At 54.7% G+C, this 19212-nt stretch overlaps 1 protein-coding gene across 1 annotated transcript; it reads right to left on the reverse strand.

Moving 5' to 3' along the window:
- Window positions 1–5250: 5250 nt before the first annotated feature.
- Window positions 5251–9038, reverse strand: SLC32A1 (solute carrier family 32 member 1; the record flags this gene model as incomplete). Its single annotated transcript, XM_079784017.1, has 2 exons — window positions 5251–6438; window positions 8646–9038. 2 exons carry the CDS (start codon window positions 9036–9038, stop codon window positions 5251–5253), a joined length of 1581 nt encoding a protein of 526 aa, XP_079640143.1.
- Between the last annotated feature and the right edge of the window lie 10174 nt (window positions 9039–19212).

Genomic DNA, 19212 nt, shown 5'->3' on the forward strand with positions numbered 1-19212 from the left:
ATAAACATCCTTAGCAGGTGATAAGACCCCAAAACTTTCTCAAGAACCTCTATGAACACTTCTAGGCCAGATTTGACAAAATCAGATTAAAAGTGCTGCCTTCCAACACAACCCATTGTTTCAGATATCTGAAGGTACCCATCATTAAGCTAAGAGAGCAGGGACAAGCAGAACACAGAGGCCAGTAGACATAAATGAATGTAAGTTTAAAAACTATATCTATGTATGGCCCAGCTGGTGTTGCTTAGTGGTTGAGCATCAACCTATGAACCAGAAGGTCACCATTTGATTCCTAGTCAGGCCATATGCCTGGGTTGTGGGCTTGATCCTCCTCCCCCGGGTGGGGCATGCAAGAAGCAGCTGATCAATTATTCTCTCTCATCATTGATGCTTCTATCTCTCTCTCCCTCTCCTTTCCTCTCCACAAATCAATAAAAATATATTTAAATAAATAAAACTGTAAAAAAGGAGAACTATATGTATACTAATATGGGAAAATCACCAAGATATTTATATATTTTTAATACATTTTTTATTGATTCCACACTAGGGATTGAGCTCACAACCTAGGCATGTGCCCTTGACTGGAATTGAACCCGAGACCCCTCAATCTGCAGGCCGACACTATCCACTGAGCCAAATCAGCTAGGGCCAGGATATATTTTTAAAGACATAAGTGAAGGCAGTATAATGTATAATAAATTCCCTTTCAGAACAAAGGGGGACACAAATACATATGTTTTTGCTTGTATTTTCATGCAGGTAGATAAACTAATAAAAGGATTTACCTGTAAAGGGGGGATGAGGTGGGTAAGTCAGATGTGAGAGACTTTTTCACTCCATGCTTTTTGATACATTTGATTTTTAACCATGTAAATGTATAACCTTTTCAGAAAAAATTAAGTGCTATATATGAGTGAGGTAGACTGGATTATTATTCCCAGTTCTTCCCTCTCATATAATAGGATTATACATCCATACCATCAGCCATGTGACTTTGTAGGGCGTCTCTTTGTACACGTTGATATTAGTCTTCACCATGTGACTTGCTTTTAGCCAATGGACTGTTAACCTAATGTAATTCAAGCAAAGTCCTTAAATGTGTTTGTGTAGTTTAGACTGCCCTCTGGTGCTCCTGCTATTAGTCATGAGAAGAGCGTGTCTGAAGTCTAAAGAGGATGAGAGACACATGGATAGGACCTGAACCCAAACTGCATCCTGGAGCCAAGTCCAGCTGACATGCAACCTAAAGCTGAGCCATCCCACAGACCCATGAACAAGAAGAGTTTATTCTGAAATTCTGAGGTTTCTATGCAGCATTATTGCTGCAGAAAACTGACTGATACACTAGATCGAAGCTGTCCACCTGGTACTTTCTGCCTTGATGGAAATATTCTACAACCTGCGTTGTCTAATGCAGTAGCCACTAACCACATGTGGCTATTGAGCACTTGAAATGTGTGTAATGCAAGTGAGGGACTGAATTTTTCACTTTATTTTATTTACATTTACATTTAAATAACTATATGCATCTAGTGGCTACTCTGTTGCACAATGTAGCACTAGACAGAATCTATGGTTGTGATTATTTGCCTGTGGAAATGACTAGAAGAAAATAGATCATAAGCTTGGAGTTACAAGGCCCTGTAACTCCAAGTGTCCTCCACACAGCCCTCAGCATAAGGTCTTTGCTCCAGCTGAGACATCCGCTAAAATGACAAAAGCCTAAAACAGAGAAACAGGTAAAAGTCTGGGAGGTCAGCAGCCTCTTCAAGAATTTCACAAGGATTCAGGCAGCTCTGAGCTCTTGAGGCTCCATCCCCTTACACTTGACCTCCAGCCCTTAGATTAATCTGGTCTTGGGAAAAAGCTCAGTCAAGATAACAAACACCTTGTCTGTCTTCTTTATTGCTGCACCCTGGGACCTATGTGCGTGGCCTATAGTGTGCTCAATAAATATTTAATTAATAAACCCTGTGTGTTCCTGCCAGAACTTGTACTAAGTACTAGGTAATACTAATAGTTCCTTTCATTGTGCTCTCCCTTCCCCCGTTTATCATTCCCTCTGCAGAATCCTCAGTCTCTTCACCCTGTTTCCATCCCAGCCCTGGAGGGTTTCTGGGAGCTGCTGGAAGTGTAGGAGTCCTCCCAGGCCCACCCCCACCTCACCCCATTTGGCTGGGCTCTCAGCACCGCCAGGCCATCCTGCTGGTGTCCCTGGCCAGAGGCCCCTCCTCACCTGGCCCTTCTGGACCCCACAACTTGCAGAGGAGGTGTCCACCCCATCACTGTGGAATTCATAGTAGCCAGGAAAATACTCAATCCAAACCTGTAGGGAGTAGAGTTCATCTCCCAAACCTTACCTCACACCCAGGGCTGGGATTAGGATGAGGCAAGAGAGGCATTTGCTTAGAGAGCAAAATTCAAGGGGGTGCAAAAAATTCAATAAGCAAGATACCATTCTGTGCAATGTGTCTTAAAAAAAAAAGATTAAAAGCCAAAGTGAACTATGATTTTCAAAATAACACGACGAACAAAATCATGAAATTTGAAATAAAAACAAGATTGGTATTGCTGATATTCCCTTTGGCCTCCATGTGACTTAATATAGCGCTGCTGGGGCACTGTCCTATCTGAAAGTCACGGTTGCTGATCCTAAGTGTTTGGGAAGGAAATGATACTGATGAATCTTGCCTGGCCTATGCTTGAGCTCTCTGCCCACCAACTTCTACCCACACACTTGGGTGTTGCCTGAGAGCAAGTCTGGGGATGGGTCTCTTATGGACGAGGGTGCGGGCCTTCCCGTAGGACGCTGGGAGGCTGGCTCTCTGGCGCCTACCCTGGGGACCGCGCGGGGGATGCGCGGGCTCCTGCTAGCTGAGCACAAAGCCGGGAGCCAGGATAAGGTGGAGTGGAGCTGGGCGAGCCTGCGGATGTGGCAGCCGCTGTGCAGAGTCACCTGGCGTCTCATTTGTCCTTTTAAAGACGGGAAGGGCCGAGCTGGTGCAGCGTGGCGTTCCCACCTTCCTTTCCACCGCGGAAGTCCGGGCTTTCTCGGAAGTCTACACACCGCAGAGCGCACCCCAGGGTCCACGGCCCGCAGAGGAGCAGGGGGAGGTGGGGCGGCGGGGAGGAACAGTCAGCTGGCTCTCCAGGACTGGGAGACAATGGAGCGGGGAGGCGGGGGGCGGGGGGGGGGGCGCCTGGAAACTGAGGATCCTCTGGCCAGCTCCGAATCCTGAACGCGCGGCAATAGTGACAATAGGGCGTTAGGGGGTCATCTCAAATGGCCCGTTAAATCGTCAGAAGCAGAGAGTGGCCGAGGGATCCGGATCTTATCTCCCTTCCGCCCACTCCCATTCGCTGGCTGCAGAACCACGATCACAGGTACACGCGCACGGGTGCCCTGCACACAGAGGCACGCACAGACGCTCACCAAAGTTCTCACAAGAGGCAAGTACGTACAGCCGTCCCCTCACCCCTCGCGCGTGTCTTGGGATGGGCGTGCTCGCTCTCACACACCTACACACCCACCCCGCCGCAGCCCGCAGGGAGAAGCGGACGGGTGCTTAGGCAGTCTCCCGGTGCTCCCCGTACTGACTGCACCTGGAGAAATCGGTCCAAACGGGCCCCGCCGTGGTGCTGCTGGAGACCAAGACTCTCCCGCTAGGCTTCTGCGGTCGTGAGAGAGGACCCCGGGAACTGCCCGCCCGCCCGCGCTCCCAGAGCCCCTCTGGAAAGTCTAACCGCGACCCTTCCCAGCCACCCCGGAACTGGCTGTGCTGGAGGCAGTGCCGGCGCTGCCCCTGGAACAGGATCTGCACAAAGGGGACTGGGTAATTCTAGCAAACGCACGCTCAACGGGCTGGGCAAGGAAAGGGGAGACTGGGGCCCAAATGGCTCAGGGCTGCTGATTCTAAAAAGCCAGATTTCTTCACTGTGGCTGTGTGAACCTAAGCTTGGACTTGGAGGGGGAGGAGTGTGTGTGTGTGTGTGTGTGGGGGGGGGGTGTTCTCTAGGGTGAGATGCCTTCCAGCCCAGGCAGTCATGCTGGGAGTTTCTGCGTGTCCTTGTTGATCGCCGCCTCTCTGCTAAACTGCAAACTCCAGGAGGTCAGGGCTGGGTTTGCGCCTCCTGGAACCTGGCACAGTCCCAGTTAAGATGGGCCGTCTATCAGCATTCATTGGACAAACGTGGAGGGCTTTGTACATCAATAAACCTTTGTTTTTAATTAGAGGTTGAGAGCCTCCACCAACTTCTCAGGTGGATCCCGCCCTGGGGAGAGACGGAAACAAACCTTGTCCTGGAGGCTGAGGGGCGGAGACTGGAGGCGGCAGGGAAACGCGCTCCTTCCCACCGCTTGCCCCCCTCCCCCCCCGCCCCGCCCCCAGCACCTGCAGGGCCTTCCGTGGTGCGGACCCACCATCCTTCCCTCTCCTTGGAGCTCTCCCGCGACCCTTTCACTGCAGCTGCTTCATCCCCCCACCTGCTTCACCAGGCCGCCCGCCCAGCGCTGGGATCCCCGCGGGTGTAAAACGCAGAACCGGGGGCACCTTTGTTTCTTCTTTATTTGCGGATATAATTATGCGCCGCACTCTAAATTAGAGATAGATTTTTTTTCTGATATACATTTCATCTTATTCACCACGAGCACACCACACGCACAGGAGAACAGTTCCACAAGATGAGTTTGGATTCCTGGGAACCCGCAGGCAAGCCAACCCCGCCACCGCTGCTCGCCTCCCGCTCCTCCGACGGAAACCGCCCACCCGGAACGGGCTTCCCGGCCAGCCTTGCCCGCCGCGGGGTTGAAATGTCTCCGGAATGGGAAGCGCTCTTGCTGGAAATGGCTGGACGCTGCAGATTCCGAGCACTGGATGGATGTGAAATGTCCCGCTAAGGTCACGTTTCTGCGCCTGCGAGCTGCTCCCCTCTCCCTCCCTTCCCACCCCCCTGGGTGTCAGGGGCCTGTGTATGGGGCCCCCCCTGGAAGGACAGATAACCCGGCCCACAAAGGAGCCCCCGCCTTCCCCCCCGACACCTGGGTGTTGTGGAAAAGAAAGGACAACAGAAACGCAGACGCGATGGATTGTGGATCCCTATCCCCTCCCACCCCCCATCCCCAAGAATCAGAGACTAGGAACCGGAGATGTTGAAAGCTTGGCCTCCCAAGCGCGGCGGCAGGGCGCCCGGGGCGGTGGGGGGCGGGTGGCGGGGAGGGGGAGGAGCGCGGGAGCTCGCCCCGGCCGCCTAGTCCTCCGCGTTGGTTCCGTAGGCCTCGATGAGGCCCTCGAGCGAGTGCACGAAGCCGGACACGCTGCAGATGCCGCCGATGACGAAGATGGCGACGTCGAAGAAGACTTGGTGCCACAACAGCTTGCGCCAGAGCAGGCGCAGGTGGAAAAGGCTGGGCAGCAGGAAGCAGAGGCCGGCGCCGGTGAGGCTGCCCGTGAGGCCCATGAGCAGCGCGAAGTGCGGCACGTAGATGGCCATGAGCAGCGTGAAGACCACCAGCGCGCAGCGCAGCGTCAGCCCCCACGACTTGAGGCGGCCGTCGCCGCCGTAGCAGGCGGGGAAGAAGGCGCGGCTGCCTTCCTGGAAGAGCGACTTCTCCAGCACCTCGACAGCAGCGAAGAAGGGCAGCGGGTAGGACAGCAGCGCCTTGGCCACCAGGAAGATGTTGACCACAGCGCGGATGGAACCGGGCAGGTTGTCCGTGATGACCTCCTTGGTCTCGTCGGCCCAGGTGAGGTAGGCGACGAGCGCGAAGAGGCCCTTGAGCACGCAGGCGGCGATGTGCGTCCAGTTCATCATGCAGTGGAACTCGCTGGGCTGCTGCATGTTGCCCTCCAGCGAAGGCAGGAAGATCTGCGACGTGTAGCTGAACACGATGATGCCGATGGAGATGGGAAACTTCTTGACGTCGATGTAGAACTTGACCTTCTCCCAGGCCCAGTCGCGCGCCCGCGACAGGCAGTAGGCGATGACCAGGATGTTGATGACGAAGTGGGCCAGCGTGCACAGCAGGCTGAATTTGGAAACGGCCTTAAGGTTCTTAAGGAAGGCGCAGGGCAGCAGCAACGCCGTGGCGATGATGGACCAGGACTTCTGAGACACGGGCAGCCCCGGGAAGCTGTTGTACATGAGGTTGCCGCTCACCACCACGTACAGGATACAAGTCATCACCAGCTCGATGATCTGCGCCACGTTCACCACGCGCCCGCCCAACGTGGGGAAGCGGGGAGCGCAGCACGCGTTGGCGATGGCCACGTACGAGTCCCGCACGCGCACCACCTCGCCGTCCTCGTTCTCCTCGTACAGGCAGGCGATGAGGATCTTGCCGGTGTAGCAGCACACCACGGCAGCGAAGATGATGAGGAACAACCCCAGGTAGCCGCCGTGCAGGATGGCGTAGGGCAGGCCCAGCACGAACATACCCTGCGGAGCGAAAAGGCATCCAAACCCGGGGCTGAGCTGCTGCAGCCTGGGAAGAGAGGGCCTGAGCCGTGGCTTCAGGCTACAGCCCGTAGGGGGCGCTAAAGAGAGTGAGTCCAAATTAAGGGTAGGCTAAAATAGGGGTGCAAAGCGACTTAATGGGGAGCCTGGGTGTTGAGTCCGAGATGGAGACGGAGGAAAGGTGTGCTAATTGCCGAGAGATGTGGAGTGGGCTGAGTGTGAGGTCAAACCACAAGGAAAGAAGGGGAATGTGGAGATACCTGAGGGTATTTCCTGGGGACAGAATCACAAGTGGGGACTTGGGAGGGGAGAAGGTGCTGGAAGGGCCGTAGCTAGGAAGGGCTCTGAGAAAGGTAGAGAGCTGGGTCTGAGCCCCAAGTAAGAGGGGGCGCAGGATTTAAGGAGGGGCTGCAGGGGGTGGTGGTGGAGGAAATCGAATAAGGGAAATGTGGGTGCCTGGAGGCTGAGCTGGAGAAGGAGACGTTAAAGGCGGCAGTGGGAGGGAGGAGCGGGGCAGAGTGTGGGACAAGCCACGGGGAGGCGGGAACTGAGGGCACGTGAGGATTTGTGCAAGGGGCTATAGGAAGCGGGGGGGGGGCGGCAGGGGAGGCCGAAAGCAGGGTTGGAGGTAGGGAGTCTTGTGGCCCGGCCCTAAGAAGGGGATTACTGGGAAGCGTAGAGGCAAGCAGGATGCGTGGCGTGGGAAAGGCTAGATCACGTGGGAATGTGTAACTAGAAGCAGTGGGTCGGGCTGGTAGAGCTGTGGAAGGAGGGTTTAGAATCCCTATGGGGAAGAAAGCTAACGAAACCCAGGGTTCCCTAGGTCCGCGGGCCTCCGGCCTCCCGCCCCGGCCTTCTTCCGGGCCCTTGGAACACGGCCTTCAAAGACGCCCCAGCGAAGGCGCAGACGGCCACGGCTGCGGGAGCAGCCCCCTTGTCCCCCAGTGCCCGGTTCCGCCGGGCCCTCTCGCCGGACCCTGGAGAGGGAGGCACTTCGGGACCGGCCACTTAGTGCGCAGGACCCACGAAGCCCCGGAGAGCCCAGGTCCTCAGGCAACCTCGCCGCGGCCTCCCTTTCCCGGGAAACCCACGTTCTGCGCCCCAACGACCGCGCCCTTTGGGGACGCCGTGGGGGAAGGCAAGCCACAGGCCCCGAGTGCGCCTAGGGCTTAGGCCTCTTTGGCCCCAAGAGCCGCAGCCTGACCGCCCCCGTCAGCTCCCCGCGGAAAGGTGCTGACTTCAAACCCGCTCCCGGCGGAGGAGACTGGCGCCGCCTGGCGGGGAGTGGCGGGCAGGGGTGTTGAAAGTAGGGGTGAAAAGGTGCGGGCTGTTCAGAGCATTGAGAAGCCGCTTCGCTTGGGTCACGCTCCGAGGAGCTGGTCTCCTCTTTGCGTTGCAGCCGGGATTTCGAGCGAGAGGGGAGAATCTGTGCACGGGTCAAGCGGAGGCTCCACGGACCATATGAGCGTGCGTGGGTGCGTGTGTCCACCTGTGTGTCCAACCGAGAGCGGCTGCTTACTGTCGGCATGAGTCAGTGCATCTGTGCGCGTGTGATATGTTCGAATGGGTTTATGTGTGTGCTTATGGGTTTGTGTGGGTTTCAGTATGTACGGATATGTGTTTCTCTGTATTGGAGGTGTAGGGATGAGGAAGGTGCGTTTGAGGATAGTCTTGTGGTCTATACATTGATGCATGTCGTGTGCACCTGTGCGCGGCGTTTGCTCCCGGGGGAGGATGGCTGTGGTATACGTGCGCGTGTACTAGTATATGCGTGTGTGTCGAGGGAGGAGACTCCCAGCTCAGCAAAATTTCCCTCTCCTTTCCGCCCCAAAATGAAGCTGTGAATCCATTCCGGAGTCCCACGCGATGCAATCCTGATTTTCTTTCTCCCTCACCCCTCCCCGCTCACCCCCCTTCTGTTTCCCTCCCTTTTGCGGGGTTTGAGGGCAGGTGTCTCTGACCTAACCTCAGTCTAGCTGTGCTGCGGCGGGAGCCTCGGGACGCGGTGCGGTTCAGGGAGCGAGACGCTGCGTGCCTGGGGGCGTAGATTCCTCCCGGGGGCTGGGAGGGAGGGGCGCTCCCCGGTACTAGAGGGCTTCTCGCGGCCCAGGTCGCCAGGGGACTCAGCGGGGGGATATCAGCGCTTGAGTGGGGGAGGGGGGAGGCAGAGCTGGGAATCCCGCGCTCACCTGGATGGCGTTGGTCACGTTCCAGCCCGCTTCCCACGCCGTGATCTTGGGCTTGTCGTGGCCCCCGAACTCGCCACCAGCCCCCACGGCCTGGTCCTTGGAGCCCGAGGGCGGCAGGGGCGCGCCGTCGCCGCGCTGGTAATGGATGTCTCCCTCGACGGGCGGTTCGGCGCCCTCGTCCCCGCAGGGCTCGCCCTCGGTTTTCAGGATGTCCATCTGCAGCCCCTGGCGGTGCTCAAAGTCTAGGTCATCGCAGTGCGCGAATCCCACCGCCTCTTCGTCGGTGGCCGCCTGAAAGCCCATCCTGGCGAACATGCCGCTCACCTTGGCCTGAGACTTGTTGGACACGGTCGTGGCCACGTTGGACAGCTTGCTGCGGAGCAGGGTGGCCATGGCGGCGGCGGGGCGCAAGGAACGGACAGAAGGGGCTGGAGACGCGGGGACCGCGCGGCGAGGCGGCGAGGTCCAGGGGAGCTCGAGGCCGCTATCTTCTCTGGCTTTCCCCGCGGCGCCCCAGGGCGCTCTGGCTCATGACCCTCCCGGCTGGCGGCTGAGGCTCGCTCACGGCCGACCCGGTGGGCTGGCGGGCGGGCAGCGGGGCTGGCGGAGCGGCGGCGGCGAGTGCACTGCGGAGCTGCCGCGGGGCGCGGGCTGGGCTGCGGCGGCGGCCGCGGCGGCGTCAGAGCAGCTACGCGAAGCTGGAGCGGCGCCCCCACCCTTGCGCAGCCCAATGCGCTCCCGCCCCTAGGAATCAGGCGGGGGTGGGGTGACGGGGAGGGGACACGCCGGAGGCCGGGGGTGTGAGGAGGGGGCAAGGGGAAGGGGAAGGGGGCACTAAGGAACTCAGGAGACTGGAGAGGAGGGCAGAAGGGCGTCCGCGGGAAGGCAGCGGGAGGGAGCGCGCGAAGAAGGGGTGCGGAGGGCGCGGTGGGGGCTGGAGTGCTGCATTTCTGGGGGAGGTGCTAAGCTCGGATCCTGGCCCTTCCTACCCCGCCGCCGCAGGGAGGGAGGGGGCCCAGGCGTGCTGATTCTCTTGGTCCCGCGGTCCCGCGGTCCCGCGGTCCCAACAATCCCCTCCAGAGTCCGGGAGCCTTTTGGCCCCAGGTTCTCTGGCCAAGGACAGGTCTAGATACCCTGAAAGGCAGCAGGACAGTGACGTGTCGCTGCCTGCCCGGCCCGTCTGGGGGTCGATCTGCCTCCCTGGCACCCATCACACGCACTTAAACCTGGCCGCAAGCCCCCTTGGAAGGCAGAAGTGCCGGTCACGGATTGCTCTCAAGAATGCTTAGCCCGGCCGCGGGACTGTCTCCGCCTGTCCAGGATGCTGCGCTGGAAGCAAATCTTCGGGTCGCTCGCCACCAACCGCTCTCCAACTGTGTGCAGAATGGAGGCGAAAGGTTGGCTTTTCGCTTTCTTTTCGTTTGGCGGGTCTGGAAGGAGGCAGGATTTGGTGAGGGCATCTCTCCACAGCCTCGTGGCGGGCCTGCGAATGCCCACGCCGGAGAGGGGCTTAGCCAGTGTCCAGCGCGGAGAAAAGACGCGCTCGCAGCGGGCCCAGGCGCGCGGGAGGCGCGCGGTGCGCTCGGGCTTTTGCTCGCACGGCGGCCGCCCGGCCATGAAAACCTAGACTGTTCCTGTTGAGTGCGTGTTGCGCGAGCAAGAATAAGAGACAAAGACCGACACTGTATCAGATAGTGATACGGGCTGGCTCGGAGTGGATTCCCAGGGTGAGACTTGGTAACCGTGTTTATGTAAATGTGTAGTTTTGTTCGCATTTGAACCTGGATGTGCACAGAGCTTGTGTGTTGGGTTTCGTGTGCTTACGTTTCCAAATGGATTGCCTGCGTTTTTGCCTGTGTGAGTCCTTTCCTAATTGTGTCTCCCTGTGCGTCCGCCGCTCAGTGTGGGTCCCCGTATGTGTTCCCAGCTGGACTCTCGCTCAGACCCCTCCTAAGCAGTAAACAGCACCCTTTGCCACCCTGCTGCCCCAGCCCAGGTGAAGGAGGATTAGCGGCTGTGAGTGGAGGCCTGCGGCGGGGGGGGGGGGGGGGGGGGGGGGGGGATCAGAAGGAAGAAAAAAGGCCCCTCAGTCTCTCCCATCCTGAGGCCCTGAGTCTGGGAGAACCCCAGTCTGCTCCCCTGCAGTATTTCTAGATTAGCTCACGTCAGCGCACAAGTAGGGCGGCCTGAGGGCTTTGACCAGGCTTCGGAGCTGCCAGGACAACAGCCCCCCCACCCGCCACTAAATCAGTCCCCTCCTCCTCCCCTCTGCCTCACAGTCTCCCAGAATCTCCTCTCCAATTAGGAAACCTCCACCACATTGGACAGAGATGTTCCTAAAACCTCCCAATATACCTTTTAAATTCCCCCAAGAGCCTGCTTGGCAGAAAACAAGAACGGAACCCCGCCCCCAACCTGAAGACCCCCACTATGACAAGAAAAGCTGCCCACAGAGACCTTCCCCAGACAGATCCTCAGAATCATGATAGAATTCCGTACAAAGACAGAACAGAGATCCTTCCTCCCCACCACAGATTCTCTCCTCCAAAGAGGCTTTGAAATAGAACTGATCTCCCATCCCAGAGATTTGCCCTTGCACAATGACCTTCCCCACCCCAGTCCCCAGGTTCTGGGGAGAAAGAACCTTTTCCCCAGATTCCTATAGACAAAGGTCATCACCTCCTAATGTGCATTCCCTCCACTTCTGCTCCTGGTGAAATTCTTTAGGCACCCACCAGATGATCTGAGAAGAGACTGGGGTTCCCTAGTGCCCCCCATACACATCCAGACCTGAAGGTAGCCATCGAGGCCTTCTCTGACAAGTGAATCAATGGCATACATGTATCAGTTGGTCATTGCCAAGTCATGGATTTTATGAGGGTCCAAAGTATTTAGTTTCTTCCCTTTTCCTTTTCCTTTATGATGATCACTGCTGTAGGACCCAAGGCGGACTGTGACATTCTTTCAATAGTGAGAAATTCATTCATTAACCATTCCTTCAGCAAACCGTCTCACAGCCCTACTATGCATGTGGCTCTCTTCTGGCTGTTGTGGGAATCACCAAGATGACCCAAGCATAGTCCTGTCTGTGCTCTCCACCCCAATTCTTGTGTCTAGGAGGCACGTCAGAGAGCTTTCAGTCCAACCATCCTTTCTTCAATGCTCAAACCAACCCTAAAACCTCCTCGAAGAGCCTTACTTTCATACTTTCCTCTTCAGTGTGCAGATCAGCAAACCCGGGCCTGGCAGTGAAGCGACCTGCTCAAGGTCACAGAGAGCCCAGGGTACAGCCAGGCTAGGGCCCAGGCATCCTGATGGCCCTCCTGTGCCTTCCCTTCTACGACCTCATCTTGTCCTTCTAGCTCCTCTCCAGGCTTATTCAGTGTCTGGCCACTTTGCTGTCAAAAAAGATGAAATTCAAAGTCAGATTCCAGTTTTTTTGGCTGTAATTAGATGCCAGCCACTGGGGGAAGAATGCCTCTGTTTATCTTCTTTCCTGGGCAGCCAGCTCAGAAGCAGCCCATCCTGTATTGGAAAGCCATGTTCCGTCCTATACTAGCTGTGGGACATTGGAATAATTAGCTTTTCTCTCGTTCCATTTCTTATAAATAAAATGTGAAAATAACCTCACATTGAGGGGATTCTATGAGGTATTGCGTATGAAATGCTTAGCACGTGCTAAGTGCCCAATATGTGGTAGCAATTATTTTATTGTTGTTGCTGTTGTTACTGTTATATCCAATGGCCATTTCTCATTGTTTGGGGGAAGTCTGTGCAAGAAAAAGCCTATGGTGGGTGTGAGAGTCAGAGTGAGTTGAACTGTACACTCTTCTGTCTTTGCCCCACCTCCCTGTCCACACCCCTCCCGTCCTGCATCAACCTGAAGGGAGAGAAATGGAAGTCAGGAGTAGGGCAGAGGGCAGGGGACCTGGCAGGCAGCCCCAGGAGACAAACAGGACGACCTACCTAGCTGGTAATGAGTTGAGCTGTGCTCTAGGGAAACCATCAACCTCCAAATTCTCCTAAAAGCTCCTCTAGGGGCACCCTCATGAGAAGAATTTGCAGCAGCTTGGCCCCCTGAGTTGAAACACAACACACAACATGCACACAGACACTCACACACAGAGAATGACAAGCCAACTGACAGGTGCACAAAGAAATGAGGCCAACACACAGATTCAAGCACACGGGCAGATTTACTCAGATTGACAGAGCAACACGCACAGGCCCAGGACAGGCCGGCACACAGACAGACACACGCAAGATTTGTACCGAGACTGCCTGCCACACAAAGAAACCAGGACAGGCACCCCGCGATCCAGTCCCCTAGGCAGAATTGCTGGGGAACAGGCTTAGACACACAGCAGTGCAAGGACAGGCATAGACATGGAAAGTCACCCACACAGTGACAGATACCCAGACACAGGAAACCACACACACATATATATTTCACACTGAGACTAACAGTCAGGCACCCACAAATGAAAGACTACTCCTGTATGATCACTGAAGGGGAAAAGAGGGGAGAACAAAGTGAGGGAAGGGGGCAGAGGAGACATAAAAGGAACACACTGGACGAGGGCACAGGGAGACAGAGCAGGACATGCCAGCAGGGTACAAAAGAGACAGAGGTGCCACGGCCTTCCTCTTGGCCAGTGCCAGGACCCAGATGTGACAAAGGAAATGTAGGCTGGGTGGCTGTGTGGTGAGGGAGCTGGAGCTGTCCCTGCTGCTGACCTATGAGGAGTAGGGGCAGGGGCTTTCATCCTAGGGCCAGACAAGGTCCTACTGTCTTGGGGTGGGGGTGGGGGTGGATGGGCTGCCTGAGAGGCAGTGGGTGAGGGGCTCCTGGGACTCCTGCCAAGCCCCATGAAGCAAGGGCTGTATTCTGGATCAGTCCTGCAGCCTGAGCCCAGGTGAGATGCACACCCCTCTTCCCACCGGAGATCCATCTCTCTATTTTTGATGCCTTTAGTACCCAAGGGGTTAAACGCCTGGCTAATGGAGACGGAGGCCACTTTGGGGGAATAAATAGGGTTAAATAGAACTGGGCTTATCTCCCAGAGCAGGCAGCAACATGGGGGTGGGGCACAGAGCCCTGGAATTAATGGCCTGGAAAGCCAGCATCATGAGCATCATTTCGGGGCTGAATGATCACAGACAGAACCCCCCCCCCCTTTCCCTTCCCTTTCCAAAGCAAGTTCTGTCCGTGGGCCTTTTCCTGCTGTAAGGACAGGCACTGGCTCTAGAAATCATCCCCCCCCCTCTTCAAGCTGGGGCATCGGTGAGACTTCCTTACAGCTGCATGCCCACCTTGCCCCAAACCCAAACCCAATTTCCTGATCCTGTGCCCACAGGCACAAGGGAGGAGAGGGGCAGTAAGGCTGAGGGCTCCAAGTGGGCAGCCCAGGCCCGGAACAAAAACCCTGATTCTTCTGCCTTTGGTGAGAAAAATCAGGTGGGACCATGGAGGGTGTAGGTGCTGCCTCTGCTGACTCAGGGTAAAACACAGTAAAATACAGTAATGACTTTGTAAATAGTAGCAGTTTACCCAGCTGAGGTAGTGAGCAGCCCACCTCTGGAGGCTTGCAGGTAGAGGCTGGATAGCTCAGAGACCATGTCCGGGTGAGTCCTGCCTCAGGGCAAGGGAAGCTGGCTTTCATGACTTCCGGGCCTCTCGGGTCAAGCCTTCTGTGCACATGGCTCTAGGAAAGGCCAAAGGAACAGGGGACATGGGGACCCAGGCCTGGTCCTCAGAAGCCTTTGAAACTAGGAAAAGCTGCCTGGAACTGAGAGAGGAGCCCTGGACCAGACTCGGTGGGTTAGATCAATGGTTTCTGCCCTCCTGTTATGCTGGGAAGCAGGGAGCATGGTGACTTCCTTCCCCACTGGGTCCCTAGCACATAGTAAACACTCATTAAACATTTGTGGGGTTGAATTAAATTGATGTAACAAAACCACCCCCCGCCCTCCCCCCCCCCCCCCCCATGAACTTCTAGTGTCATTGGTTGAGGAAACACACACAATGGCCAAAATCCAGCTCTGAATTCTGAGTTCTGTCGCTCTTCCAAATGGATTTCCCGTTGTGCTCACATCACCTTCTACATAGTTGAAAGCCAGTCATACATACCTGTGTGAGATGTGACTTTTGTTCAGAGCGGGCTTGGGGTGCACACTCCGGTTCACCACTCTGCACCCCCAGGAATCTGTGAGTCACGGGTTATAACAACTGGGAGTGACAGTGTTGGGGAGGCTGTGGCTCCAGTGAGCCCTGTGATAAGGACCCTGGACTCTAGGAGTGCAAAGGGGCTGTGGGTCTGATCTGGCTCAAACCTGTTGGTGCAGAGCTAACCTTTATTGAGTACTCTTTGTGTGCCAAGCACTGTTGAGCACTCGGGATTATCTTCTTAAATTCGCACAATCCTTAGGTTAGTCCATTGTCATTTTAGGAGGTTGCAGGCAGGAACTGCAGCACTGAACATGGGAGGTGGTGATAGATGGGCACAAGCAGGGGAAAGGGGGAGGTTGGAGGGACAGTTATGGGGGTTGAGGTGTTGGATTATTTGGGTCAGGGAAGCTGGGGGTGATCCTTGCTAGAAGGATCAAGGGTTAGCCTTTGCTGGTCAACACCTTCCCTCACGCAGATCTAGGATAACCTACCTCACAGTGCTGTGGGCCAAATTGTGCCTCCACCTCCCCAAATTCATTATGATGAAGCCTTAATCCCCAATGTATTTGGAGACAGGGCCTCTAAGGAAGTAATGACGGTTAAATGAGGCCATAAGGATGGGGCCCTGGTTTGATAGGATTAGTGTCTATAGAAGAAGAAATTCCAGAAGAGAGCTCACTTGCTCTCTCCGACATGTGAAGGCACAGTGAGAAGGCAGCCACCTTCAGGCCAGGGAGAGAGTCCCCACCAGAAAACAACCTGCCAGACCTTGATCTTGGACTTCTAGCCTCCAGAGCTGTGAGAAAATAAATGCCTGTCTTGTAAGGGACCTAGTCTGTGGTGTTTTGTTATGGCACTCGAGCTGCCTAAGACACTGAAGGCCTCTGCCAGCCCCTGACCAGCGCTAGCTCAGGAGCCAAAGATTCTTCTAGGTCACAACCCCTTTGGACATCTGATGAGGCTGAAGATCCTCTCTCCAGAAACACACACAAAATGTTGCGCCGTTTCAAATACTCTGTAGCCCACGCGTGATGTGTCCCTCCAGCCTCAGAGCCAATGTAGAACTTTTGTTCTCTTCCAATTCTGCTGAGAGCTGGATTCAGGTGAGATATCAACGTTAACATTGAACAAATACTTATTCTAGGATAAGTGCTTTACATGTGTTCCCTCATTATTGCCTTACAGCATCCTGTGAGCTTGGGTTGGTTTCATGCCCATTCACAGATAAAGACGCTCGAGTACAGAAAGGTTAATTATTTGCCCAAAGTCTGGCAGCTAAATAATGGTGGACCCAGGATGCAAACCCCGGATCAGAGCTGCCCTTATAACCTCAGCTCTCCAGGTGAGTCTGCCAGGAAGGCCTTGGGCCTTGGACACCAGGGAGAGGCTGCAATCCAGATCTGACTCCCACTGGCCACACAGATCTCATGTCTGTTCTCAGGCATTCTCTCTGCACTGACCGCTATAAGTGTCCACCCAGGCGACCCTCATGTTCCTGTTGACCACATGGCCAACTCCTCTGGGACAGGGAGGTGGGGTGCACAGGGCAGGTATAGAGCAGATGCTTGTGGATTTCACTGAAGTCTTGGTGAGGTCTGGCCTCTGAGGGCTGAACTCTGTGTCCTGGGCTCTCCAGCCTCAAGAACACATGGCTCTTCCCACAGGATGGCTTAGCCCTGCACGGCTCATAAAGGTTCCTGGGACATGGAGTGTTTTCTAACCTGGGGTGTGTGAGCTCTCACCCAGAATTAATTAATTTTAAATTATTTTATGTCTTAAAAAAATCTTCCAGCAGATTCTAGTTCTCCTGGAAGACCAAATACTGCTTTAATTGTCATGGGCCTCATGACAAAAGAACAGAGGGGGGCTAAATGCTGAAGCATATAGAACCATGCTCACTATGCAAGTGGCGATTTAATTTTAGCAACACATCATCCATCACATTAAATGAATTGTGTTATTTTGAAATTTCTGATTTTGTAGCTTTCTTTGTATCACATTGGTGCATGGTCTTATCTTTTCCATTTGTATGGAGCTAAAAGGATAAGGTTTTATACTTAGCTTTATGTTGGTACATATTTTAGTAAAATTGTAATAAAGATAATTTGTCAAATGTTGGGAGGGGGCTGTAGATTTATTTTTCCCCTTTAAAAATGGCTCATGTATTACTCAAGTGTGAGAAGCATGCGTTTAATTCATTCTGACCAAGGAGAAAATAAGCTTCACACATTGGTGCCCCACACACAGCCCCTGCCACCTGGACGGGTCCCCATCCGCGGTTCTGCTCCCCCACTGTTGCCTTCAAGGGGAAATATGACAGCGTAATGAACAGTTGTACGACGTGGTATAAAAAGGCAATTAAGGGAACTATTGGACTGGGACAAGCCAGTGTGACCTGGTTAATAGCTCTGAGCCGAGCTGGGCTGTGGGGAGGAGGAGAGTGAGGAGCGGGAGGGGCTTTCTGTTTTACAGTGAGGGGCTTCCACCCACTGCCTGCCAGGTACCCAGTGCAGCAAGGCTGGCCTCATGATCAATGGCTCCAGGGGCAGCATGAGGTTGGTTCAGATTTCAGCTCTGGAGTCAACTCTGCCACTCCTGGGTGAGCGACTGGCACAGGTGACTCAGGGTCTCTCAGCCTCAGTTTACTCATCTGTTAAATGGGGATAAAAATGATTGTCCTAAAACCATGCCTTGGCAGTTCGAGGAAGGGTTGGGACATTCATGATTAAACTGGGCAGTGCACAGAGTTGTACGTGGAGTCCAAAGGAAGATGTGGAGGAGGCTTTTAGTTTGTGTTCAAGTGGGATCTTTCAATACAACATAATCTGTGGGTGTGTGCATGCATGTGTGTGTTTGTGTGTGCGCGCCTGTGTTCTAATCAGCTCATCAGGCTCCCACCCTCCTCGGGATGGGATGGGCGTTCTTTGATCGGATCTCTGGAGTTGCCCATGTGGTCATTCATCTTGAGGTGACTCCTCCCCTTTGGCCTCTCATCTCTTCAGCTGCTCAGTCCCTGTTCTTTCCAAATGCCCCTATTTGTGAACTACCTTTGGCATGTGCCGCCCTTCAGGATGGAGACAGAGAGAAACACTTTCTGCCCCGTTCAGTAGCTTCACAGTGTCGGTGGAGGATTAATGAAACATCACACAAAAAGTGGGTAGTGAAGGACCCAGCACATAGTAAATGCTCAATAAAAACTAGCTATGCTTATTGTTGTCTCAATTGGAACAGCTCTGGGTTTATATGTAACACCTAGCACAGTGCCTGACACACAGTAGATGGTCAATAAATGTTTGTTGACTGAATTAATGAGTGAAACCTTACTTGGTTCCATTATCTACTATCTGTATTATACACTAATCCTTCTCTGGGCTTCAGTTATTCAGCCAAATAGGGATATGATTCTGCCCCCATAGTCAAATATATGCCTTGCAAACTGTGGGAACTGGTTCTATTCACCTTCACCCCACCCTCACTCATCTATGCCCGGCACTTGGATCTCTGAGAATGGGGGGGGCGGGGGGAGACCCTGTCCCCAACATGTGTTTATCCTAAAACAGGAAACCAGTGGTGCATATTAGTCATCAAGGCCCCCATTCCCCTCCCCACAGCCTCAGATGGAAGAGGCGCTGAGAGCCAGCCCAGTAACACAAAGGAGCAATCAGGCGTCGTTATGGCTCATTAGGGTGGGCTTGGTGATTGGCTGAGAAGCCCCAGCCTGCTCCTCATTCAAGATGAAGAGGGTCTGAGCTAGTCCACTGGAAACCCAGTCCCTCAGCTCCTCTCCAGCGCTGGATCCCAAGGGCTCCGGGGTGCTGGGAGGCAGGTGTGGCTCAGGAAGAGACCCTGTCACCCAGAGCCACGGGGCCCTCCAGGTCTATGTGGTGGCATCCCCAGCCACTGAAGGCTGCATCTCTGGGCATGTTGCTTACCTGGGAGAGTTCTAAAGCCAAGTCTGGCCTTCTCAGTCACCCAGCTGCCAAACTCACCCGCTCCCCAGCTCACAACCACAAGGCACTGTGTGTCCTGACCCAGCGGGTCTGAGCAGCCTCCTCTCCAGCAGTTCCTCTCTGTTCCCAGCCCGCTCCCACTGACTCTCATTTCTGTGGTTCAGAACACACACTTGAAGGCAGGCAGACTTCTTGCCTGCCACCTCTAGCCCCAGTAGCCACTACCAACTCCATCCCTCCTCCATCCTGGGAGGATGCACGGGCGACGGACAAAAGGCTTGGAGTTCAGAGAAACAATTTTGAAAAGCTCAGGGCTTCTGGGAATGTACCTAATGCTTTCTGGTCCGAGATCAATAGGTGAGGAGATCACCAAGCCCTTAATTAAGTCCTTCAGAAGATGAGCTGTAACTAGGTATTAACTAAGCATTCCTTTCCCTCCACTGGCTTC

The sequence above is a fragment of the Cnephaeus nilssonii genome, assembly GCF_951640355.1.
Source record: "Cnephaeus nilssonii genome assembly, chromosome: 11".
NCBI lineage: Eukaryota > Metazoa > Chordata > Mammalia > Chiroptera > Vespertilionidae > Cnephaeus > Cnephaeus nilssonii.